Here is a 27,074-nt window from a genome sequence, read left to right on the forward strand (position 1 = left end):
TTGAATTCTTATTTTAAGGCCACTTATGCTTTAAAAGTTATCCAACTTTCTGGTTAACTCTGAACACCTATGATAGGTACATATTTTATTAAGTAAATCTTTAGACCAGTTCCTATGCTATAAATCACCCTATTTCATTCACGAGAGAGTAGAAAACTGAACCTTAGAATGAATTCAGTGTAGGACCCAACACAATGGGGTGGATCATTATGATAAGCAGGTTGGCTTCGGCTTTGGCAAAAACAAAAAACCCCAGATCCTTTGTTTCTCTGTGGTTGTAAATCTCTGTTTAAGGACTTCTTGGACTTGAGAATATGAGAGAATATTCACTGGGGGTGGGGTTATGGTAGAGGCAGTGGTTTTAGGAGTGAGCTGGCCCTGTGGGGAAGAACTGCCTGTCTCTTGGAGGCCTGCTTGGCTACATGCAGTGGGCAGGCATCATGTTTGTCTGCAGTCCTACATCACTAGCCACTATTACCTGTTTTCTAGGGTAATCCCAGATACTCGGTGTCTTATTTTCACAAGCATAGTTCAATGTTGGATTGAAAAGTCTCATTACTTATAATCCAGGGCATAGCATTGTATAGCAATCTTCCCAATTTAATTTGTTGTAAAACTGTTTAGCTGTAAAATGAGCCTAAATTTTAGCATGTGTCACAGAAAGGCAAAAGATGGGGAATCATACATACAAAAGAATCCTGCAGGAAGGGTGCTGAGCTAAAAAGCTAACTTGCAAACATCTGCCTCTTTTTCACTCCAGCACACCCTTGTGAGCTCTACTGCCGACCCATTGATGGCCAGTTTTCCGAGAAAATGCTGGACGCTGTCCTTGATGGTACCCCTTGCTTTGAAGGCGGCAACAGCAGAAATGTCTGTATTAATGGCATATGTAAGGTATTGGGTATGTTTCCTTAATATACAACTTCATAAAATCATGATTTTATTAATTCAGGAAGTCACATGTTCTAACCTTTCTCTTTAATGGCTTCTTCATTTCTTGACTTGTTGATGAGCCCTGTGATACTATATTAGGTATGGAGCAGGGTCAAACTGAGGAAAGACCAAATTAAAGGAGGAATTATTTGGAAAAGGCAACCCAGATTATTTCAGTGGCAGTGAATTATTCATTGGTTACTTGTGAACAAAGTAGTTAAATTTGAGGAAAAAACTGAATTTAATACTAGTTTGTATAGTGTTTTCCACCAAGCATTTTAACATTTAATTCTCCATTGGTTACCAACATAATCTTCTTAGAAAGAGACATGGCATGTCAGGTAGTTATAAAACAGGTCTTCTGATTTCTAACTTTTCCACAATGACTCCATTAATCAACTACCAACATATAAACTATTTAGAACTGATTTGTTAATGCTTTTACATGTACAACCATCGAAGAATTCCTTCCCTTTGCTCACAGTCTGTTTTGCAAGGAACTGATGAACAAGTGTCATGATCCTACACCCAGGCATAAATCTGAGTTTAAATAGAAGGTGGTTTTAACCAATGAAAGAAACACCTAATAAGCTGTTAAAAATGTTTATTTACCTAAGAAAATGGTTAGGGCTCAGGCTTTAGAATATGTACTCCGTGCCGTTATTTAGTAGCTATATAACATTACACATCTTTCTAAGACTCCGTTTTCTTTCATAAAATTGGAAGATATAATATATCTTCCTGGTTAGGGGTTGTCAAAAAGGTTATATAAGGTCTTATGTGTCAGGCCCCTCACAGAGCCCCAGCACACAATAAACTCTTAATACATTTTTTTTTGCAGATATTTATCATAATTTCTTTCCTCTGCACCAAATGCTGCCATGAAAATCTCCTGCACATAAGTGTTTGGCCCTGGGAAGATATTATTTGTCACCTGGAAGTTGCCTATTGACTTATTCCAGTAGTGACCAAAGCACGGGGAACAACATGATGATTCCCAGGAGTGATGAACTAACAAGTTAATCAGACTATAAGTTTGAAAGAGCTCAGGCGAAATTCTCGTTCAGACTCACTAATTACCATTGTTAACTACAAGGAGTCAAAACTAATTATTATATGTTAGGTTAGATCTGTTCCCCAGAGTGGGAAAAGGTTTATTTAGCTAATTTAGTCCATAGTAGCCCCATCACTCTCTTAAACAGTGGCTCTCAGGCCTGGCTGCCCATTAGAATCACCTGGAGAGTTGTAAAAACTAATGTCTGTGCTCTAACTCAAATGTATTAATTTAGAATCTCTGGTATTTGGGGACTGGGCATCAATACTTTAAAAATTGCCCGAGTGATTATCATATGCTGCTAGGACTGAGAATGTTAGTCACTGAGAAATAAATGTGATGCTAAAATTATCTTTCTGACCTAAATACCTTTGCACGCAAGGAGACAGTGTCTAGGTTGTGTTGGAGAAAATAGTTATTTTGAAGAAAACACAAGGGTTTGGGGTGTTTCCCTTGAAACCAATGAAGTAAGTTTAATAAAGTAAGACAGATTCTCTCAGCTTGCCTTCCTCTTTGTGGAAATCAGTTAAGGCCTTCTAAAAGATATAATTACCCGTTTTCTGTCTATACCCCATTGAGCTAAGTTTTTAAGTTGAAAAATTATGTTAATTCAAATTTGCCTTAGTAGCTTAAATACAGTTTATCTTCCAAAGATCTAGGTTGTAGATATTTTCAGCTGTGTTAGTCTTTTTACTCATTTACCGCAGTTTTTCAAAGGGAATTGAATATGTATTGAAATAAAAAGATACACCATCAGAAAAAAATGTATACAGTGTCTAATCCATCTTCTTTGTGGATAAGAAAATATGTTTGCTTATATCCATATAAATATTAAATTTCCTTATATCTATATATTTAGCTGTCCATTTTGAAATTATATCTGCCAACATTTGGCCTGTTAGATTTGCAGATTCTATCATCAGGGGATTATCAAGCATTGGCCAGAACTGACTTTGCTCTAGGCGGTCACTATCCCCATTTTTTTTTTTAACTTGTACTGAACTCCTAAGCTTGTTTCTTAAAAATACAAATTTAAACTTTGACTTTTCAGGGTATCTCCCATTTTCAATCACAAGTATGGCATGGAATAAGCTTTTAACTATAGGACTAGACATTCCTACACTCCCCGCAGCTTTCTCAGCTCTGCAGGCTTACCTATTGATGTGGCCTGCCGACCTTCGACTGTCTCACCCCCCATCTCCAGGTGGCCTTACAATTCCTTCTCTCTTCCCTTTCCACCCAGTCACCATTGCTTTGGCTTCATTTCCTTCCCAGACAACCTCTTAGCCTTCCATCAACCTCTCATCCCAGGACATTGGTTCTTGCCAACCAACCATAACCCATCTTTGCTCATACTCAGCTTACCATTCACTTCTTAAAATAAAAATTCAACTTTGTGAATTGGTGCCCTACAAAGTCAATGTCATCCATTCCAGCTGAGTCTTTAACCTTACCTGACAATCTTCCTACCCGTCATAAGTTAGCAGTCTCTTTCATCTTCTCAGAAACTGTGTCAAACTTTCTTCGTTCTTGCATAAGGCCATATTGGCTATGTTAGCAATTTGCTTAGCACCCTCATATCAATTTCTCTGAGCCAGATCTCTCTCCAGAATGCCAATCCTATCTCTTGGCCCTCAGTGTTAAGGTGAGGAAAGCATTATTGCTACTGTCCCATTTATTAAGTGGCAATATCACTTACCATTTCTCTTCAGGAAAGCATAAGTCTGGCCTATCTTCATACTTGAAGTTTCATTGGTTGGGAGTTAATCTCTTCTGAGAACCAGGCATACTTCCAGTCTCTACCTTTGCCAGGGAACTTCAGGAAGAAATGATGACATTCCATGTGCATTAGCTTGTGGTGCCTGTTAGTATTTCAGTTTTTAGTCACTGGAGAATTTACAAAGTAAAACAATGTTAACTCATAAGCAGAAACAGAGATCTTACTTATTCACTCACATAGGGCCGAAGGACTAATGAAAGACTGGGATCTGATTTCTCTAATAATCAAGAATGTATGCTCTGTGGTTCAAATGACAGGGTAAGAATTGATGCTATGCTTCTGGACAGGCAAGATAATAATCAGAATAAAAGGCAACCTACAGAATGGGAGAAAATATTTGCAAACTGTGTATGTGATAAGGGGTTAATATCCAAAATGTATAAGAAACTCCTGCAATTCAACAGCAGAAAAACAAATAACCCAATTAAAAAATAAGCAGAGGACTTGAATAGATATTTTTGCAAAGAAGACATACAAATGGCCACCAGGTAGATGAAAAGGTATTCAACATCATTAAACATCAGAGAAATCAAAATCAAATCCAGAATGAGATATCACCTCCCACCTGTTAGGATAGCTATTCTCAAAATAACAAAGGGTAAGTGTAGGCAAAGATGTGGGAAAACTGGAACTCTTGTGCACTCTTGGTGGGAATGTATGATGGTGTATCTACTACGAAAAGCAGTATGGAGGGTCCTCAAAAAATTAAAAATAGAACTACCCTATGCTCCAAAAACCCCACTTCTGGGTATATAGCCGAAAGAATTGAAACAAGGATCTTGAGGAGAGGTCTATTCTCCCACCATGTTCACTGCAGCGTTATTTACAATAGCCAAGATACGCCAACACCCAAATGTCCATCAACATATGAATAAAGAAAATGTGGTGTATATATATACCATGGAATATTGTTTACCTTTAAAAAAGAAGAAAATCCTGCCATTTGTGACAACATGAATGAGCCTGGAAAACATTACGCTAACTCAAAAGAAGTCAATCACAGAAGGACAGATGCTAGTTGATACCACTTATATGAGAATCTAAAATAGACTCATAAAAGCAGAGAATAGACTGGTGTTGCCAAGAGCTGAGGGGAAGGAACAATGAGAGTTGCTGTTCAGTGGGTATAAAATTTCAGTCACACAGGATAAATTAAATTCTAGAGACCTGCCATATGACATTGTGCCTATGGGTAAACAACACTGTACTGTGACTTAAAAATGTGTTAAGAGTGTAGCTGTCATGTTAAGTGTTCTTACCACATACACAAAAAGGGACACAAGGGAACTTTGGGAGGTAATGGATGTCTGTCACCTTATTGTAGAGACAATTTCTTAGGTGTTAAGGACTTTGTATAAAAACAAACTCATCAAATTGTATACATTAAATAGGTGCATTATTTTATATGTCACCTATGAATACAAACCTCAGTAATACTGTTTTTAAAGAAAGAAATAATGATATAATGAGAAATTAAAGTTCTTTCCTGTTTCTCCCCAAAAATGCTGCTTGTTAGGGTGGCTGCCCCCAAATTACAGCAGAGAAGTGCCATGCTGGAGTCATTGTCCACATTCAGTGGCGATAGCAGAGCCATCTTTGATTCTGCTGAAGGCGGGAAGACAATACTGTGGGCCCTGTTGCCAAAGTATACCGCAGGGAAGAGCAAAGTGGTGCCTATTTCTCTTCCCCTGAGAGCCCTTACGTTTTGTGGGCAACAAGGAGGAGCAGCTGGTGTCTTCCTAGGCCCTGTGTTATTACTTAAGTCAGTGTGATCGTGCTGCGGGCAGCTGTGGGAGCAGGGCAGTGACGCTCTGCAAGAAGCCACTCAGCACTCTGTGGGCAGCACCTGGGGGACGTGTGTCTCCTTCCCCAGCCCCGCCCCCGGCTGCACAGGCAGACATTTCTGGAGAAGAAAGACTGGCTCAAGGTATTTGTTTTTCTGGCCTGTTTCCTTTATTCTCCACACCCTTTATCCCCTTTTGGCACAGATTTTTTAAAAACACTTTAAAATTGTTATGTCTCAGAGTACCTTTCCCCAGATCATTCCAAATCAGTGAAGAAGCAAAGGTCACTGGGCATATGCTTTGTAAAGGTCAGCTTATTGGAAGATGCTCAAGCTTGACATATGTGTATCATTTGTGAAGGTTTGGCATTTTTCTCATGACTGTGAAGACACACATTCAGACAATTTATTTTCTTTCCTTTCTGATTAGCTTGATTAAAATCTTTTGAAATTGCTTAGCAGTTCGTTTTTTTCCCAACTGGGTCAAGTAGCACAGACTTTGCACTGAAAGGAAATTAGAGATGATTAACCTGAGGAATGGAGCTATTTTCTGTCAGTGGGCATTAATTCTCTGTCTAGTTGGTGAGGGAGGTGTATTTAAAGACCCAAGCTGTTCTTTCTTTCAGTTAATTTGAGGTGACATTAAAACAAGGAAGGGAATTATCTTTGAAGGAGAGAAAAAACCTACCTGGGCACACTTCTTCCCAAACAGAAAATAAAAAACCTGGCAAATAGAATATGGTATGGTTTTCCCTCCTTTTTCCACTAAGGTGTGGTTAGGAGCATAGGCCATAGAAGAACGCAAGCAGCACAGAACTTCAGTTGAAGCTCACCTATTTCATGACCTCCTTTCTAAGTTTGTGATTCCTTGGTATCTGATGACCAAATGCCTGGAGATTAGTTGCTCTGCTTTTCCAGAATGGAAATTCTAGGACCGGAAAGACGTGGCCATGCCGATGGACCAAGGAGAGGAATGAGGGCCAAGGGAATGGTGGTGATTCAGGAGGACCAGTGGCAGAACACTGAGAAGGGCCAGGGCAGGGCAAGGGCGGGATGAGTGCTGGCTCAGAGAAGAAATGACCGGTTGCTCCTCTGCAGCGGGAGGGCAGGGACATGGCTGAGCATGGCGTAGTGGGGGCTGTAGGAGCCTCCCAACCACCTGATGATGAGTCTGTGGGTCAGAGACCTCATCCCTCACAGGACTGGGGTAGTCTCAGCACTAAGCCAGGTTTTCTCCCATGGCTGCTGGTTCACCTGCTGTCCTCAGGCAGGAACCAGAGAGAATAACCAGAAGAATGTAAAGGGACTGAACAACCACGCTGTAGGCGGGATAATCACATCATCCCTGGGAAATCTCAGTAGAGAGGAGAAAGCATGAGGTTGGCACACCTGAAAGGGATTTGCTGCTCCACCAACGCTGATACCGAGACAATTCATTGTTAAAATTTTGGAACTGTGTCCAATTCTGCCTCTGACTCAGGGGAAATTGGAGACCCACTCAGTGTGTACCACTTGCCCCTCTAAGCAAGTATTTCCTTTACCATCAGTGGTTACTTTGGTTATTCCTCTGGTTGCCACCAGGAAAAGCAAACATCTGTTCTTGTAGCTGCCCCCAACCCCGACCTCATCAAGAGCAAAAAGGGGACGCTCCAAAGCAGGTGTGGTGTCCCCTGCCTGGATCGCTCACCCTCACCTCTCTCTCCCACAGGCGGTTGGCTGTGACTATGAGATTGATTCCAGTGCCACAGAGGATCGCTGTGGTGTGTGCCTGGGGGACGGCTCTGCCTGCCAGACTGTGAAGAAAATGTTTAAACAGAAAGAAGGATCTGGTAACAAACAAATAAATGATTGGAGTGGTAGGGGACTGAGAATGGAAGGGAAAATTGATTGCTCTGTTTTTTAAAGCAGATTGTGACTTTCAAGTAATTCAAAATGGGTATAGCCTTCAGTACAAAGGAACGAGGGTGCCTTGGCAGTTTGGGAACTGGGTTGATTGCTGAACAATTACAAATACACTAGAGATCTAAGATGGCCTTGTGGCCCAGGTGTAAGGGTGGAGAGGGAGTGGAGAGGCTCCAGGGCTGAAGGCCAGTGTCACAGGAGCTGACCCAGAGCTGGGGGAGAGAAAATGTTAAAAGCTGGCTGAGAAGGATGCAGACACAGGACAGGTTCTGTAAGTGAGAGCAGATACACCAGCAGTGGCTTGAAGGCAGGAGAAAGTGCACCTTCAGGACCAAGAGAGAGGCAAGGCGGGCTAACCAGCTCACCCTTCCCAATCTGTGCTGGAAGGGGCTTCTCCCAGGAGTGCCACAGGCTCTCCAGGTGCTGCTTCCTAACATCCCCTCCTTTCCCACACTCTTCCTACCCGACGAGGACCTTTCAGGAAGTCTCTCTGTGCAGCTTTGGGTAATGATAACCTTGGGGAGCAGAGAGCCCACGCCAGCCCTGAATTGGGTGTGACCCCTGCGGGCTTGGCTTCAGGGACACAGGGCTTGTGGTCCCTTGGTACCAGCGATGATTTGGAGTCGGAGGGGTCTTGGGAGGAGGCAAAGTTAGGGGATGATGGAGACAATTCAGTATCTTAGTTTAGATTCCCCCTTGAATACCATGTAACAATAATTCAGGTACAAAGGCTATTTTGGGCTAGGAGGATCCTGGGAAACATGGATAGGGGTATTGAGGAAGTGAAACAGGCAGAGGAAAGCAGCCAAGAAAAGGAGTGTCACTAGCCATTTACCATTACATGGAAGCCAGTGTAGAAGTTGTCCGCCAAGTTTTCCTGCCTGAGGGGTGAAGAGACTGGGACAGTACATACCACCTCCCACCAGTCATTGCTTAAGGCTACTTTGGGAGGTGGGGGATCAGGTTGTTCTTTGTTTGGACCCCAAAAAGATGTAAGTGCTTTAGTTCTGGGTTCTTAGCTCTGCTCTGGTTCCTGGGACTAAGGAAAATGGACCAGAAGCATCTCGAACCCCCATTCACCCCCACCCCCACCTCAGAAATCTCAGGACTTCGGACCACATGCCCACCTCTGAGCACTGGCATTCCCAGTGCCTCTGTGTTTTCAGTTCTTTCTCCCATTTGCTACCCAGGGGCTTCTGATTCCTCTGGGCACCCAGGGAGTGGTGTCAACTTTAGACCATTCATGCCCTGACAGATTCTTCAAAGCCCTCTGGTACCACCACCCTCAGCAGAGTGGGGAAATCCAGCCAGTTCTCCCTCTAGACTCTGCAGCACCTAGTAAGTGGTCTGCGTTCTATATACCCACTGGACACCCGCCAGATCCCACCTTTGCTTCATGCCTAATAGAGCTAGATATGTCGTAAAGACCCTGGCCACCACCACCCCACCATGGGAATGAGGCCAAGAAGCACTGCAAAACTTTGTGAAATGGAATTATATTGCACTGAGCAGGTTAATTAGTATGGAAGCCAAAGTCAAAAGAGGGAACTAATGGCCTCTCCTTGCAGACACCTGGTGCTCATTGGTTTCTGTACTTATTTGCACGCTGTCTTGTATTTCTATCTTACATTGGATTATTTTTCTCTAAGGTGATTATAAACTGAGGGCTGAATTGTCTTTTAGGATTTGTCTCCACCTTGCCCAGCCCAAAACCAGCAAACATAGATTGTATATACAGCAGGTGTTCAACAAGCACTTGTATAGATTTAAGTGACAAAAGTTTTTGTTAAGGTTGATTCCATATTCCTTGGACAATGAAGGAGACCAAATCATTACCAGTTCTGTAGTTACATGGATGGAGTATCTGAGTCAGATATTTTTTTTCTCCTTGATGTCCTGCCTGTGGTTTAGCTGTACTGTTGTTAACTCTTGTCTAACTTGAATATTGTTACAATACTGTAATTACAATTCTGTAAACCCAATATTGTAATGCTGGACTTTGGTCACTTTCTGATTCTGAACCAAAGATATAAATGTCAGGCTCCTTCCCCTGTTATGCATGTCCTAAAGTGTTCTTTTCTCCTCCAAGAACTGTGGTTTCTTTGGTGGGGGGCAGTGACTGACTCAAGGAGTCCACACTGTAACTCCATCTCCCTGATCAGAAGGGCATCCCGTTTGCCCACAAGAATCTGTGACATGTGGTGAGGCCACAGGAGGATTATTCCCAGAACAAGTACGATTTTATAGGCAGCTACCTGGGAGCTGGATTGTTTGGAGATAGCTCTGCTGTTCCAGCATGTCTGCACCAAATCTCAGAGACTTACCATTACTACTCATAACCATGACCTTGAAAGGAAACCTCATTTCTCCTTTCAGAGGGAAGTAAGCCACCATCAGGCAACACCAAAAAATAATGAATGTGTGCAACAGGTGCAACTAGCACTTGTGGCAAAATAATCTCTGTGACTACGAAATACCAGTAATAGGCGGTCAGCCACCCAGAAGAACTAAAAAATCCTTCAAACCTTGCATGGCCAAACTACTCCATGGCTTCTGCCTGTGTTATTTTCCTTTCCTACTTTACTTAGGGTGATGGCTTTCCCTTAACAGAGTTGGGTAAAACAGAAGTGTAGGTGGGCAAGTCTGCCCTGGAGATGCTCATGGTGGTCAGACCAACTCCTCTTTATCTCTGGCTGCTGCTGCCTTTGGATATGGAGACATAACATATTAACCAAGTCCTTTTTCAGTGTGTGTGTGTGTGTGTGTGTGTGTGTGTGTGTGTGTGTGCGCGTGTGTGTGTGTGTGCGCGCGCGCGCGCGCGCATGCTTCTAAGAAAGAAAGAAAGGATGTGGAATTCAAGTGGGCTGGGAGACAAGAGACCAGGTCCTGATATGGATGTTGGGTAAGTCTTCCCTTTGGACCTCCATTTATGAGGCCTCTTCCAACCCTGTATGGTATGTTTTGTCTTCCTGCCCCTAACCCCAGGGCTAATCTTATGTTTGTTGATATCAAAGTGCTGAAGTTGAACAGAATTTCCAGGAGAAGACACCTTTATCTGTGGCCTCCTTTGGATGTACCAACAACTAAGGTCCTGTCTTTCTCTATTTAGTAGATTTGATGTCACACATCAGATGGTGGCATTAATTGTGCCCTTTAGTTAATACTACACTTGGGGAACATAAGGCCGTCTGTAATAGCCTCCATTTCCTCTCTTAGAGAAAGAGAAAAGAACTGGCCTCTATGTGTGGTACCACGGTTTCTGTGATTTGAAGTGTCTGGAATTAGAAGGCCTTAGACCCAAAGTACAGTGTCCTACGTACAGACATCTGGATCTGCCCAGTTTGCTTGTTCATTCATTCATTCTTTCTACTACTAGAGAAACATTAACTGAACATTAATTGAGTACCTGTTGTGCTGTACGTGAGATAGAATAGTGAATAAGACAGTGACTTTTCTTACTGCCTTCTCTGCCATGCACCATCCAGGTAGCAGGTGCAGGGCCCCAATCTGACACTAGGCCTTTAGGCAGAACTTAAATAGGGAAACCAGTTCAGAAGGAAGTTGGCAAACCATTAAGCTTTGTTCTTCCAAAGACACACTGGGCCTTTCCCTTCATTGCAAACTCTTGTAACCCATTCAGTTCTTGGCCTTGGCTTCTTTCCTGTTGCCTAATCTCTGGGATTCTGTTTCTCACCTACCTTTCTCAGGTCTAAATATGAAGACCTGACAGTTTTTAACCTCTTGGACTTAATCAATTGACTTCCTAAAGCTACCACTGTGGACCTATCTGGCCTTGACTGGCTTCTCTAGACTTTAGCAGTGCCAAACCAGTGACTACTAAGCCAGCTCCTGTGCTTGCTCATATGGGCTGCTTTGCTCTGTTGCTAGGAACAGGGGACTACATTCTCCAAGAGCCCTGGAACTTTCATCCACCTAATTGTGTCACTTGACTCAATGTCCAAACCACCAGCCTTGATCCCTACCTCCTTTATTTAATCAGAAGCAGAATATGCTCAGACTTCTACTTAAAAATCCTTTTTATGGAACTAGAACAGTTACCATACAAAATTCATCTTGAATAATATGTATAATTACATTTGCATATCTATTTAGGTTTGATGTACATAATGGAGTTACTGTAACTTAGCACAGTATCTAATTCAATTTCCTCTGTCTTTCCTCTGATATACCTCACAAACAATTTCATTTTCACAATTAAACATGTTGAAAAGATCAGTCTAGAAACCAGAGGAAGGACACTTGTGCTATAAGCCCTTGCTGCCAATATTCATATGAAATTCTTGGAATGGAAAAAAAGGAGCGACTGCCTGGAATTATGTGCACCTGACTACCTGGATACCCATCGACTGATTGACCTTGTGCATTTATGTGCTTAGCTCTTCCAGCTGTTACTCCCTAGTCTCTGCCACTGAACTTTCTGGTTGGATTAAATTCACACAGAGTTAGGAATTGACAACAATTATAATTTATGTTAAAATTGTTGTCTTAATCCCATAATGAGGCATATTCTGGATATTTTCTTAGGGCCACTGAGGCTCTGTGACAAACTGAAGAAGATCATGAATGCATGGAAACCATCAAGACAGACTTCACAGCACAGGTTGGGGGCTGTGGCAACAAAGCGTGTGTAAGGTTGATACAGGTCTGGGCAGTGGGAAAGAAGAGATGCTTTTAGGGGGAAATGACATGGTTTCATGACTCAAAGTTGCTCCGATGCTATTCCATCAGTTTGTTTGCTGTTGAATTAGAAGAGAATCAGAGATCGTCTATGATTTTAGGTGAATGACATGAGGAGGTCAGTGCCATAGAAAGACTAGTTTGCAGCAGCACACAGAATTGCCTGGGATATGAGAGCCGAATGCTTTGAGCCAAAATATTAACCCAGGTTTAGGAGATGAGGGCCTGAACTAAGGAAGGTCACATAAAGAGGGTGAGATTATAAGGAAACATTTCAGAGAAAGAATCTGAGGCAGAAAGTAGTGCATAATGGTAAGAGGGGTAATGATTTTCTTGAAACCAGAATGCTGCCTTACTTGGAGACTGTCCTATATCATGTTTTCCAGGGAATGTCAAGCTGAAAGGGATGGAAAGAAGAGGAGAGTGACCAGGCACTATGTGAGAGTTTTCATATCAGGAGACTGAAAAAACCTCCAGGGTTCAGGGCTGCGACTCTTTGTTTGACCTTTAGGGTCAGAAAGCCCTTATTCATGTCTGTACCCTCTTCTACACTTCCTTTCCACTGCTTCTAGCAAGAGGATAGTGGTTGCTCACTGTGTTCCAAGATTCTGGTGCCCTTACACAACCCTCTTTTGAAATAGATAAAACTAAAACTAAATCTCAGATGAGGCAGTCCAGCTTCTTAAAAGATCTGCTAGATGCATTTATATGCATGTCATTCTTCCTCTGATTTGTGAGCAGGGCACATGCAGGTTTGCATCTGAACCAGACACTGGTATGTGACTGCTGTCAAACCAACCTCAGGAGATAGATTGACCTTTCCCATGAGCCTTGTCACATAAACACTGAGATTTTGGCCTGCAATGCGGAATGTGTTGCCTGCCACACAAATCTTTAAAATTGACCACACAAATCTTTAAAAAGATGAGCTGGTAGTTGTAGATAAATTGTCGGAGATTAATAGTATGACCTTATTATGAGCACGCTTTTACTAGACGTGACAGACTGGAAACAAGACACGCCAGTGAGTAAATCCCTTTTGGAAAACAACCACAAATAGGTGGGTGGGATGTGCATTAGCACCAATAATCCACTTATCTCATGATGTTGTCTTCAGAGGTGAGGCCAGTCTTCTGCCCCCTCCTCAAAGGCCTTGAGTATTCTTTCAGTACAAGTTACTCAAGACTCAGTGATGGGATGGTCTCCAAGTGGTCTCCCTGGGCCCAGAGATGCCTTTTCTAGGGTCCAGATTATGTGATCCCACTTACCCCAATATCAGTGCAAATGGCTAATGTTCACTGGGAAATAGAGGAGATGAGTGATTTACTGAATGAATATATTTATTATTCTTAATACTGCGGAGATATTCTTACCAACCCAGAAAACCTTCCCTTGACATAGAATAAATGTCCCAGTAATCTTCTACCCCTACAACTTTTTTAATATGATTCTTATTTCTGTAAACAAGACTCATGAGAATGAACTATCCAGGGAGATTTTTTTTTCATCTCTCTTCTACCAACCACATATTTTCATTAAAAACATTGTATCAGGGGTTGGTTAACAAACTCTGGTTATAGGTGCATGTATTTTCTACCTAGCTGTATGACATGGCTTAGGTTTCTTCCTCTCTTAGGAACTCAGATTATCCATTTTATAGATAAAGAAGTTGTAGCCATTCCCTTGCATCTAGATGCCCATTAACAGTGGATTGGTTAAATAAATGTGTTTGTGTTGTTTTTGCAGTTATTGAAATGATCAAAAAGTAGATATAAGATATATAAGGTATATTAAATGTAAAAAGTAATAGAATAGTTTATATAGTATTGTCCTTTTTTTTTTAAAACAGTGTATGTGTGCTTATATATGCAAAGAAAGATTTTGAAAGAGACTCCAAGGAGCTATTAACTGCAGTTATCTTTAGGGCATAGGACTGGGGTGGAGGGAAATGGAAACTTTTGCTTTTCATTTTACACTCCTCTCTATTGTGGGACTCTAGTCAAGTGCCGAGGAGTCTGCTGGATGTGTTATCATGGTCCTTTATAACTCTAAACCCCCATAATTTTGTCTATTGACTCCCTCCTAGTTATTCTTTTGTGAATATGTATTACAAATATGTATTACTTTTGCTCATGGCTAAGTCTGCCTCGGTTTACCTCTTCTGTCTACAACCTGTTCAAAGTGGCACTTATATTCACTGAAGCTTTTATTGGAAATTTGATGTACTTCTGTTTTCAACTTAGCAGAATCTGCCCATGATAAATATTTCTAATTCTGGATTTTCTTTCTTAAGTGGAATATGAAAAGCAAACTCTTGTTTTTCCTGATCTAGTTCTCATTATTTTGCTTTCTGTTTGTTTGTAAAGAAGAGAATAAGGTGGTCACTACAATGTTTAATGGCAGCTGATTTTCTTGCTTGAGTTCTGAGTCATCCTATCTCAGAAAATAGCTGCAGGTAGCTATACTCCAAAGGCATTTTAAAATATTGCATTAGCCTCAATTATGTAACATAAATATTTTCCCTGAGCTAGTTGTAAATTAGTAGTTTTAATCAGCTGTCTAGGAGAAGTGTGTGAGGACCACTTGATTAAATGGAATTTAACTTCCCACTTACCCCAATATCAGTGCAAACAGGTAATGTTCACTGGGAAAGAGAGGAGATAAGTGATTTACTGAGTGAATATATTTATTATTCTTAATACTTCGGAGATTTTTTTAACCAAGTACTATAAAACCCAGATTTTGGTTCATCTGGATGGAAACTGCCAGGTTGAAAAAATGGGGCTGAGGCTGTGGCTGTACCCAGCTTCTGAGCAAGCCATTCTGCTGGCCAGCCCTAGGTTTTAGCTCCCAGGAGGGAGTAACTTTAGCATCTGAAGGAGAAGGAGCAGTCAGGGTACTTCATCGTGATAGAAATGAGAGTCTGCTTGTCAGGTTGAAAAACCTATTGTATCTCCAGTAGAAAGACCAGGATGATAAGGACTTGAGAACAAGTTTTCTATGAAAACCTTAAAGAAACAAAGAATGTTTAGCTTACAAAAAGGGCAAAATAATCAAATATCAGAGCTAGGAGGGCATCAGACATCATTTTATTCAAGCCAGTCCTTATACAGATGTCATTCAAAGTTAAAATAAATTGATGAAGTTAAATGAGCTCATTCGTGAAAGTGCAGAAACTAGACCTCAAGTATCCTGACTCCCATGCCCCAGTACTTTCACAATGCCAACCCCAAGTCCACAGTCTGCCCATCGAGCACATTTGTGAGGTGATGGTTCTTTGAAGACATAGTAGGATGAATGCAGGAAGTGCTTAGGGTGGAGTCTGGCAAAGGGAGGAAACTATTATGTGCCAATTCCTTTCCTCCCTAGTATGCCTACTACTGTCACAACCAGTAAACAAAGATAAAACTGTACCACGAGTTGATCATCTTTAGTTTTTTTAATTGAAGTATGGTTGATATATAATATTGTATTAGTTTCAGGAGTACAACCAGGATTTGACTTACATACGTTATGAAATGCCCACCACAGTAAGTGTTTTTATCATCTTTAAATGTGCCCAGAGCTGAGTTTCTCATCACAAGCTATATTCAAGAGCACCAGGTGGCATTCAATCCAAGATTCCCTCCAGGAGTCTCTTAGTGAATTTAAGCTATAATTAAATCATTTCCAAGAGTCTATCTTTAACTTGAAGACAATGAGGATGAGCAAAAGGATGTATCCAATGTACAGTTTAGAAAGATTAATCTGAGAGTGGCAACAAATGGGAGATTAGAAATACTAAAGGAAAGCTAGCTAGGGGCTGTAAAATTTTGAACTATCATTAAAGCCACAGAAAAATAAATGCTGGATCAACCACAAAAGCTTCCGAGTCCAATCTGTATTTTTTTTACTTCTCATGAAACAATTTTTAAACAGTCAAACAGCTCCTGAGAATTCTGCTCCTCCCAGGATCTCTAAAAGTTCCCCCAAGTTAGTACATCTGCCAATCCCAGTGACCACACAGGAGAGAGGCAAGGTCCATAAATGAGGTGAATGTTTGGAAACAGGATGAGTGACAAGTCAAAAACAGATTGTGTTCAGCTGAGCCGGTAAGCCTCTTTTATTACTGTGTCTTCTCTCCTTAGGTTATGTTGACATTGGACTGATTCCAAAAGGAGCAAGGGACATACGGGTAGTGGAGGTGGCGGGAGCTGGAAACTTCCTGGCCATCCGGAGTGAAGACCCTGAAAAATATTACCTCAATGGAGGATTTATTATCCAATGGAATGGAAACTACAAGCTGGCAGGGACTGTCTTTCAGTATGACAGGAAGGGAGACCTGGAGAAACTGATGGCCACAGGTCCCACCAATGAGTCAGTGTGGATCCAGGTAATGCAGAAGGGAAGGGAACTTCTGACATGCACAATAGGATCTTCTACTTTTATTTTCCTAGAAATTTGCTAGGGGACATTAATTAAGAATCCTTGAAGCTTCTTTTGGCAAGGAACAGGGAAAGAATCAAGATAATAATTTGTGCTGTTAATTCTTTATTGCCTAGAAATTGCTGAGATCCCTATGATGAAATGCCAAAGGCCCTAAAACCACCCATTGGGAGATTTGAGTTCAGCAGCCAGTATGGTTGACAAAGGCTGTTTAACTGAACGTGATTGTTCCTTAGGCATAAGAAGGATGCTGTCAGTCTATGACATCAGTGTGGTATTCCAAGTAGCTTTCCAGCAGTGGTGATGAACTGACATGGTTTCTTCACATGTTATCATGTGGTTAATTGCAGGCAAAAGGTTTACCTTCTTGAAACTGCTGAGGGATAGAGGGGTGAGGGTGCAGTACATGCTACTCGAAAGTGTGAGTGATTTGTCTTTCATGTTGGCAAAGGACTGTAGAAAAGGAGGGGACTAATTATACCAGAAGAGACAAGGCAGGTTGGAGATGAGAGATGGCCCCAGAGAGAGTCAGATCGAACCCTATTGAGAATTAGAGGGAGGTCAGAGCCAGAGGTCAGGGCACTCACAGAAGCTGGAGGTGAAGGTTGGACAGCTATGATCCATAGATGTCAGAGGACCCGACATTTTACCTGGCCACATGGGAAAGGCTTTACCAATGGGGACCCTCAATCCTGCAGAGCAACCAGTCCACCACTTCTGATTTCAAGATGAATCCCTTTTACATGTGTGCCAAGTAGATCACCTGCAGGAGAGGAAAGTGAGGAAGAAGGTCCCAAGAGGGCCTTGCCTGAAACCCATGACCATTTTTTTTCAAGAACTATATGCTTTAAAGGAGCTAACCAACCTGAGAGCTGGAGAAGGGTGCCGCAAGGCCACAGCAACAATAATGGAATTAGTGGGTGCAAACTGCCAGGCACTACTCTAATCATAGCTAATCACTTCACACTTATTTAGTTATTTACTCTCATTACACCCGGTTGTCATCCCATTATTATTCTCACTTTGTAAATAGAGAAACCAAAGCAAAAAGAGATTAAGTAACTTACCCATTATCAAGTTAGTAAGTACACAGGGGTGCAAGGTGGCCTACCAGTCTGTTGTTGGAAAGGACACCTTCCCCACTCCTCAGAGCAGTTCCCACATGATTAGACCTCCCTGTTTATGTGAACTGAAAGTCACAAGAGAAATATAATAGAATGGAGAAGGTGATAGACAGACAGATACAGAGGTGAAGGTGGAGGTAGTGAGATGCTCATTTAATGGCATCTGTTCCCATGAATGCTTTGTAACTGCTTTAAGATGATGGACATTGTGTAGTGCTCTATAAACATGAAGTTTGTAGCATGAAGTCATGACAGAATTGACATGACCTCTCTCTTGCCTTTTAGCTTCTATTCCAGGTAACTAACCCTGGCATCAAGTATGAGTACACAGTCCGGAAAGACGGCCTTGACAATGACGTGGAGAAGCTGGTGTACTTCTGGCAGTATGGCCCCTGGACGGAGTGCAGTGTAACATGTGGAACAGGTGAGAAACAGCTGCTCTCACTACGAGCCCATGCCCACCTCACAGCCGACCGTGGAGGCAGTCTCAGCCAGTGGTTTGCATTCTGCGCCCATGGGTCTGTGAGGTCCCACCGAGACAGTCCAGGGGCCTCTGTGGGGACCGAATGTACTGGTTGTGGTCTAAAGGGAGAAGCAGTTTTTCTTTTATCACCTTTTTATACTGTCCTTCATGACAGATTTTGTTTGAAGAAAGGGTTACATGTCTTCTTAAAAACCAAAACAGAAAGACTTAAAACCCACAGCTCTGGTTGAGGACCTGAGGGCCACACACCTCACACAGACACCTGAAGGCATGCCATAGTCCTGGCCAAACCCAGCCCACCACCAGCTCTCCTGATTCCTAGTCCAGTGGTCATTTTCTGTCTGCAATTAACTGAGCTTTTTCTGTCTCCCAGGAGAGGACTTTTCTCTTATAAAATCAAGTATTGGGGAGATTCCTTGCTGTCAAGTATGTAAGGTTGAAATAAATTCTGCTACCCTAATAAAGAAATCAAAATCTCAGGAATTCAACACAGTGAAGGTTTATTTTTAACCCATTCCAAGTCTGATGCAGGTTGGGCGGCCTGCTTCACCCTGTAGCTAAGATACCTGAAATGCCTGGCTTCTAGCTTGCTCCGCAGAGGAAGAGAAATTGAAGAGGTGGACTGGAACTTAGGAACGGCCTTGGCTTGGCAGTGGCACGGATCACTTCACTGGTGGGCCTCGGTCCCGTGGACACAGTGTAACTGCAGAGAAAGCCTGGGGGCTGTAAAGGAGCGTGTGGACATTGCAGAGCACCGACCCTGCTCCCAGGGCTGCATGGACTTTTCCAAGGCTGTGAGGGCAGGGGTCAGGGCCTGTCAGGGACTTGGGGCTCCTCCCTCTTTAGGAGGGCTTTAAGAACACTGCCATATGAAAAAGTTTCTGCCTCTCTTCCTCCTTTTAGATCATGTTCAAGTCTGTTCTGGAATATCCTGCCTCTAGCCTGTAACTAACTGCCTATAAAACTAGGGCAGCTACAGCGTGAGGTGCCAGAGTCAATGAGGCAGCAAAGGGAGTAAGAGTGAGGAAGTGAATGGGCCAGAAGAACACAGTCTACTCCCATGGGCTTCCCCCAAGACCCTGGGCCCCACCTGTTCACTTGCTGCTTCCCAGCCCCCCAGCAACCCCTGTCCCAGGATGTAGTCATGGAAAGAGGTCCAGCAGCAGACACTGAGTCATGCACCATCAACTTTATAAACAACTTTTGTATTACCAGCTTCTCTCTTTCCCTCTTTCAGTACAGAAAACCAAGGGTCAACTTTTATAAGTCACGGGAATCATATGTTCATTTCAAAATGTGTGATGTTTTGAAAATCCTAAGTCTCTGGAAATCTCCTTGCACGATCTCTGGCAGCAGCCCTGTGTGCTGTTAGGAAGAGCCAGTCCTACTGTCCCCAGTGCTGCCTCCGGCACTTCCACACATCCTGCCCCACTGCCCAGAGGGCTGGGCTTCCCGAGAAGCTAAAGCAGTTCAAGCAGAAAATGAATTGGTGAAAAATATTTCCCCAAGGAGCACTTGGGAGGAAAATGAAGTCATCGGGACTATAGTTACAAATATTTTTTCAATTTCTCATCCCCTTTGTTCTCTTCTTTCAATAAAGTACAGGTTTAAGCTTTAAGCTTAAATCACTTGTCCCAGTACACCAGAGTGCAACACAGCCAGTCCTGACTGGGCAGGGATTCCTCAAAGAAACAGGAGGCCACCCACCCCCACTCTGTCAATGTGGAATGAATCCTCTGCCCTACACATGCTATATTTCAGAGCATCGGAAATGTAAGAGAAGTGGCTGATTTGTAGAGTGGTCATAAAGGTACAGCCTCAGCTACATAGGAAATGAGACATCCTTGCCAGCTGTGAATTGGGCATTTGGCCTAATCCTTCAGCAACACCTCCACCTATTTGGGCAAATGTCATTCTGGTTATTAAATCTTCTGGAGAACGAGTGCAGTGTCCACGTGATCACCTGAATTTCAGCCCCCATGCCGATTGCAGCAACAGTGGGCTCTCTTTTTCTGGCGAAGAAGAAAGACAGCATACCTACTGTCATACTCTCCAACACAGAGAATGAAATGCTGATATTAACATAGGACACACTGCCAAGTATGAAGACAGAAGGCTGTCTGGATTACTCAGCAATGTACTTTTATTTTCTTTAAGTTGTACTTTTATTTCTTTAACTTTCTGTATCATAAAACCAACTTAATACATTGCTGAGAAATTAAAAACAGAAATCACCACCCTAATACATGAACTTTGGTACTTGGTTTTATTGCCTTGTAATATTCTTTTGTCTAATCATAGATGCATATAGTTGTGTACATATGGATGTTTTGAGGTACACACACATGTTTTCAGTTAACGCCGTAACAGGTGAGTGCCTTTCCATGTGTTATTCAATCTTTATCATTTTTGTGGATGCATTATATTTCTCTTCAAGACAAAGCAAGATTCCCTTAACCAATTCCTTATTGCTTATCATCTCAGATGAGCATCTTTGTGCCCATGTAAAGAACAATCTCAGTAAGAACCTAAATTTCTAGGTTCAAAAATATAATAATTATGATAATGTTAAACTTGTCACCAAATTGATACCCATAGTAAAAGGGTAACAAATAGGTAGTAGCAATCATTTTATTTTGTTTTTATTATCATGTTATTTTAGTTTTATACTTTTTCATTGCAAATGTCCCAGCAAGACAGAGAATGTAAATATAAACTCCTATCAACCTCATCTTTATCAGATATTAGCATTATGTCATATTTGTTTCAATCTTCATTTTTAGAGGAAAAAAAGTAGACTTGAAGAGCACTCTCTAACTCCACTTCATTTCCTTTTTCCTCAGAGTTCACTAGGGCCGTGAAACCATTATTTATTTTTCTCATGTATGTTGTTAAGTACTTTTATTATACACGTGTATAGACATACACATTATGTACTATTGTTTCTCAGGCATGGAAGCTCTCTATAAGTAGTGTTGTACTCTATGTATCATTCTTTATCTTGCTGTTTTTACTCAGCATTGTGCTTTGCAGATAAATCCGCACTGATAAATGTAGCTCTAGGACCACGTGAATGAATATACATTCCATTGTATGAATATACAACAACTTATTTATACATTCTACTACTTTGCAATTATAAACATTTCTGCAATGCTGCAACATGTCTTATAATTATTGCCTTATTTCCTCAGTATTGGAGCTTCTGAAACATATATACAAGGGAGTAGAATTTCTGGGTCACATAGTCTGCACATATTGCACAAGTGACTCAGCTCAAAAGGCCGCTATGGAACATTTTTAATTCAATTTTAAATTTAAATTTTCTATGGAAACAGAAATTTTAAAGGAAAACAGCAATACTTAACATGTCTTGGACATCATGTGAACTACTAGCGCAAGTTTAAGTTTCAAGATTTGATGACACTGTGTTCCTTCAGCCACATCCTATCTTTGTGAAACTGGGTTTTCAGTTTCAAGTACCACTTGACAAAAATCAAGTACTATGTGAAAATGTAGAACAAGATACATGGGGTCCAGTCTTATTCCAAGATATTAAAAGTTGTGCAGTGTCCAGTAGATGTATACATCTTACTAATAAGTTAACTTTTCAATGAAATTAAATTTTTTTTCTTTCAATCTGTATAATTTCTTCAGATGGCCACTAAGTTGTTAGGCCATCACTACTTACTAACTTAGTACCTAACTATTTAATGAATGGAATGGTTTGGTGTTATGGCGTAAAAACACTATGAAGAAATTATTGAAACCCTTAGGATGCCATGAACAGAGAAAGTTAGAAGCTTTTATTCTAGCCTTTAGCTGTTCTTTTAAACTTTATGTTGTCTTATCTGTAGAGTTTCTCAAATTTTTGTATAATTTAATAATAAGGAAAGTTTATCCCCTTTCCAGTTGTTTTATCTCATTTTTCTTTCTCTGAACTTACATTGACTTGGGCTTCTGATACAGTGGTGAATAGAATAGATGACAAGAGTTGATAAAGGACATACATCCCTTTCTCTTGACTTTAATAGAGTGCTTCAGGTGACCTTTATCAGGGAAATAAATTCCCTTCTATTCCTAGTTTATTACATCTTTTATTATAAGTGACTCTTGTCACTTATAATTGTACTGCATCTACTGAATTGTACTGCATCTACTGAAATGATGTAATTTTTCTCCTTTACTCTGCTAGTTTGATTATCCCATGAATAGATTATCTGCTCCTGAACTGTGCTAGCATTCCTTGCAGTCTACTTAATATGATATAAATTTGTGTATATATATATATATTGCATACACCATTGAAGTTTATTCACTAGTATTTTACTTAAAATATTTGCATCTACATTTGTGAATAAGCTGTCTTTAATATTCAGTTTGGGCATCAGAGTTATATTACCCTCATAAATAGGTTATTTTCCTTCCTATTCCTAGAAAAAACAGTGGTTTGTGAGCATTTCTTTCCTTGCTCCCCAGGAATGCTCGCATTGGTTCTACCTCTGTGAGGTGAGGGGACTCTTCCCTCCATGCTCCTGTCCTCACACTGGACTCTTAGGTGAATTAAAGGCAGGTGTTCACAGGCTAAGTGGTTAGTGTGGGCATGGGGTGGTCAGTGTATGAGGGTAGCTCACCCTCAGAGTTTCTCCATGTTGCTCCCCAGCCAAATAGCTTTCCAAAAAGGTATTCCTTCTCCTTCCCACTTTGAGTTTCCCTCATTCATTCATATTATTTTTTCTTCCTATTGAGTGGCCACCAGTTTCCCTTAAAAATACATGCAACTAACTCTCTCCTGCAATTGTATAAAATTTTTACCAGCCCCATGACTTTGTCCCCACTTTTAAGCAATAGATAATCCTATTGGTATGTCATGGTAGTTAAGATCCTGAACTCTGGAACCAGACTGTTCACATTCAAATCCCAGCTTAGCCAAATGTCTGTGACTTCTCTGTGCTTCAGTTTCTTTATCTCTAAAGGCATTAGTCCTATCACAAGGGCCCTGACATGAGGGACCTAATCCAACTCTAAGGACCTCCCCAAAGCCCCCTTCTAATGCCACGGCACTGGTATTAGGGTTCAACATAGGCATTTTGAGGGGACACAAGCATAACACTGCCCTATCAAATGCATTTTATACAGAATGGATCCCTCATGTAATTATTTGGTTTTCTTTCTTAGCATAAGAATGATTTTGTATTTGAGTGGCTTCCTTTCAGTTTTTTCTTCTTTGTTCTCTTTCCTGCCCCTTTCTCCCTTCTTTCTAGTGTTCTTGCTATTTTTTCCTGACCACCCTGTGAGATGTTATTTCTGAACAGGACTTGTAAGCATTGTGCAGAACTGCTGTTTCACAGTGACATTAAAGATACATTAGAAATCCAGAGAGCCAGGCTCAATTTAGCTGAGCTCCTGGGTGAGAAGCTAAGTCCTGTGTTTCACCTTCTAACGCCTGAAACTAAGATTTAAGGCTCTAAGAAGTTTGTGATGAGGGGGTCTAGTTTCCGTCTCATGAGGAGCACTTCAAGTCCTCAAATTGTACTGGAGCTGAGCCGGGGGCCATCGCTAACTTCTTCTGGCCAAGAGCCTGGCCAACCTTGACTCAAGTCCTGCCCACCCACTTATGGGATGTTTACCTGCATCTGAGCAATGTGACTTTTTGGTTTTCTCCTTTTATATTTTATAATTCAGCGTGTTTTTTATATTTATATTTTACATACTACTTTTGGAGTATTTATATTGCATTTGGAGCAATGGGCTTTTTAAGCATGAATTCACACTAAGCATGAATTTGACTATTTAAAAATTTTATTATTTGTATTCTGGTTCAGAAATCCATGTGAAAACTTGGCAAGACAATATTTCAAATTTAGCTGTCATCAAAACCAGCTTATATTCCAAAGCCCACTTCTCAGAGGTGAAGAGGACTCTCAGGCTATACCAGCGATGGCGGGCTCTCCCTGTGAACCTCCACTCTCTGTCCCCTTAGCTCCATTTGCTCTCACTCCTGCCTTATCTGTGGGGAGTGACTTTGGGGTGACTCTGGGGATATTTAGGACCAGCTCAGGAAAACTTGGAAGAGGATGGAATAACAAGCACTACCATCCACACAAAAAGCTTGTTGAAAGAAATGTATCTGAGTTGCCCATCAAAAGATCAACCATGAAAGTTCAACTAATGGATTATCTGTGAAGAAATAGCTGTAGAAATGGCTTGACACAGATACTGATTTCAATAGGAATCTTCTGGATGGTTTATTTAATAAGAAATATTCGACAAAAACTCAAGGTCACTTTCATAGAAATGTGAAACCACACTTTTGCCCCACTGCATTCCTCACATGCAGTTGTAACACATTCTAACCAAAATTTCCTTGTGTTCTATAAAACTCATAGTGATGACACTATTATTAGACAATAGGTCATGACATCTGAATGAGACTTTTGCCAGTTGAGTGTTCTGTGGTGTCCTCTGTTCTGTAATTCTGGGTCTGTAAGTACAACAGTAGCCTGCACAAAAGAAACACTTTCCCCTAGACTTCAAGTTTCCCTTCCTGCCCACTTGGCTGGACTCTCTCTGGAGTTTACTCACTGTCCTTTTGTTTAAGGAATGTCATGTTTTAGTGGAAAAAGGCACATATTGAAAATCCAAAGGCTATATGCGAAGCTCCTAGAGATTGTTCTAAACTGTCTTAGAAACTAGATTGTGTTCATTGAAAATAAATACATATAAAACAGATATTTATGTCTGCTGAGACTAGTTCTTACAAAGTTTATCTGACAGTATTCCTATTAAAGCTCAAAATAACCATGAATATTTGAGATATGACCATGAATGCTTGATAAAACATGAGAATCAAAACTAAGGACACATATTCCCCTCTTACCCTGATGTGTGATTGTATACTGATGTTTAGAAGACAGAATTCACTTCTTTGGAAAATCAGCATCAGATGTGTCTCTGACTTTTTAAATCGTACTCGTCTGGGTGCCAACCCTTCTGACTTTGTCACTGTAACTGCCCGGTAGGATCCACCAAGTCCAGATATTGATCTCTAACAATATCTGGAGGATTGTTTTTAATATGTAGGACTTGGTAAAAATGATAGGATTTATTGAAATGGATTTAAGCTTATGCTGTGGAATGTGGATTGTGTAGTTTACTGTATGCTTAAATATATAAAATAAACATCATGTGATACAAAGTAATATATAGAGAGGAGATCTGATGAGCTTCCAGGTATACTTCATTAATGAACTAGTGAGAACTCTCCGCCAGAGTAGGTAATCTGCTTTCTTTAATGATTGCCCTAGAGTTTGCAGTTTATACTTACAGCTAATCCAAGTCCACTTTCAGATAATACCATACCACTTCATGATATGAGGACCTTGTAATGACAAAATCATCCTGATTACTCCCTCCTGATCCTTGTGTCATTTCTGTCATTCATGTCACTTATTTGCAAGTATACATAATATATTCATGTATGTATGTGAATATACATAACCGTACATAGCTGAATACATTGTTGGTATTATTATTTTTAATAAAGTGTTACCTGTTGGATCAATTTAGAATGAGAAAAATAAATTTCTATTTCACCTTCACTTATTGCTTTTCCGTTCTTTATATAGAGCCAACTTTCTGACCTATATTATTTCCCTTCTCTCTAAAGAATTTCTTTTAACATTTCTTGCACAACAGCCCTACTGACAAAAGATTCTTTGAATTTTTGTTTGTCTGAGAAATTATTTCTCCTTCAATTTTGAAGGTAAATTTCACAGGGTGCAGGATTCTAGGTTGGTGGGGTTTTTTTTTTTCTCTCAACACTTTGAACATTTCACTGCTCTCTCCTCTTGCATGATTTCTGAGAAATCAAATGTAGTTCTTTATTCCTTTATGTGTAAGGTATATTTTTTTCCTCTGGCTTCTTCAGGATTTTCTTTATCTTTGATTTTCTATAATTCAGAAATTATGTAACTAAATATAGTCACTTTGGAATTTATCCTATTGGTGTTTTTTGGGGTTTCCTGGATCTGTGGTTTGGTATCTGACATTAGTTTGGTGAAATTCTGGATCCCATGGTGGCTCTGATAATGAGTCCCTCCTCCAGGAAGTGGTGACTCCCTCTCTTGACCTGTCTGTCTCCCCAGTCTTGGGAGCAGCAGTTTGCCCTGAGCCCTCTCCTCTGTTATATCCAAGAAGAATTGATTTTTAATCTGTTCAGCTCTTTTTTGTTGTTGTTAAGATCAGTGGCGACTTCCAAGTTCCTATATGTTGACTGCTAACTGGAAATCTCCAAGGCAGCTAATCTCATGGTCTCTTATTCTGCTGGTCTTCCTAGTCCCATCCCATTTTACCACATGTAGCCAGCAGAGATTAATCCTTCCCTTATTTCTAGGCTTTAGTTTTGTTCTCTAATAATGCACATGCTTGGGATTTTTCAGTTGGTTTCTGGGAAGTCTTGCTTTGCTCGGTGCCCTGTGAAATGCTACTGCCTGCTTTTCTTGTTAACCCATGAGTTTTATGAGATTTTTCAGACCTCTGATTTTCTTAAAGTGTGTGCTTGCCTTATCTGTACACAGTGGCAGAAGAGGAGTACTTGTAGATTGTGGTAAATTTTGAAAGTAGATCCTTTGCAGAACAGAACCTTACACCACCTAATTCCATTAAACATTCTTCAAGTACCAGCAATGTACCTGTTGGAGCATTTCTTACATAATTGTTTATAAGTCAATCCTGACCATGACAGTCATTTATATAATCAGTTCATTGGGATTTCAGGAGGGAAAAACTATTGGCTTTGAGTCTTACCAATGTTCTGAGATGTTTAGGTTTCAGCAATAGATAAAAATAAAATCAAACCATTAATTAATACCCAATTAATATTTGTGGTT

At 40.9% G+C, this 27,074-nt stretch overlaps 1 protein-coding gene across 2 annotated transcripts in view; it reads left to right on the forward strand.

The window, feature by feature from the left end:
- ADAMTS12 (ADAM metallopeptidase with thrombospondin type 1 motif 12) overlaps positions 1-27,074 on the forward strand; it is a 357,338-nt gene that overhangs the window by 265,792 nt on the left and 64,472 nt on the right. For both annotated transcript variants that reach the window (XM_073237370.1, XM_037001907.2), the window contains exons 13-16: positions 761-894; positions 7,259-7,379; positions 16,278-16,522; positions 17,985-18,123. In XM_073237370.1, coding sequence (XP_073093471.1) covers positions 761-894; positions 7,259-7,379; positions 16,278-16,522; positions 17,985-18,123 — 639 coding nt within the window. The remainder of the gene's footprint in view (positions 1-760; positions 895-7,258; positions 7,380-16,277; positions 16,523-17,984; positions 18,124-27,074) is intronic.

Source organism: Manis javanica, chromosome 1 (assembly GCF_040802235.1).
Source record: "Manis javanica isolate MJ-LG chromosome 1, MJ_LKY, whole genome shotgun sequence".
Lineage (NCBI taxonomy): Eukaryota > Metazoa > Chordata > Mammalia > Pholidota > Manidae > Manis > Manis javanica.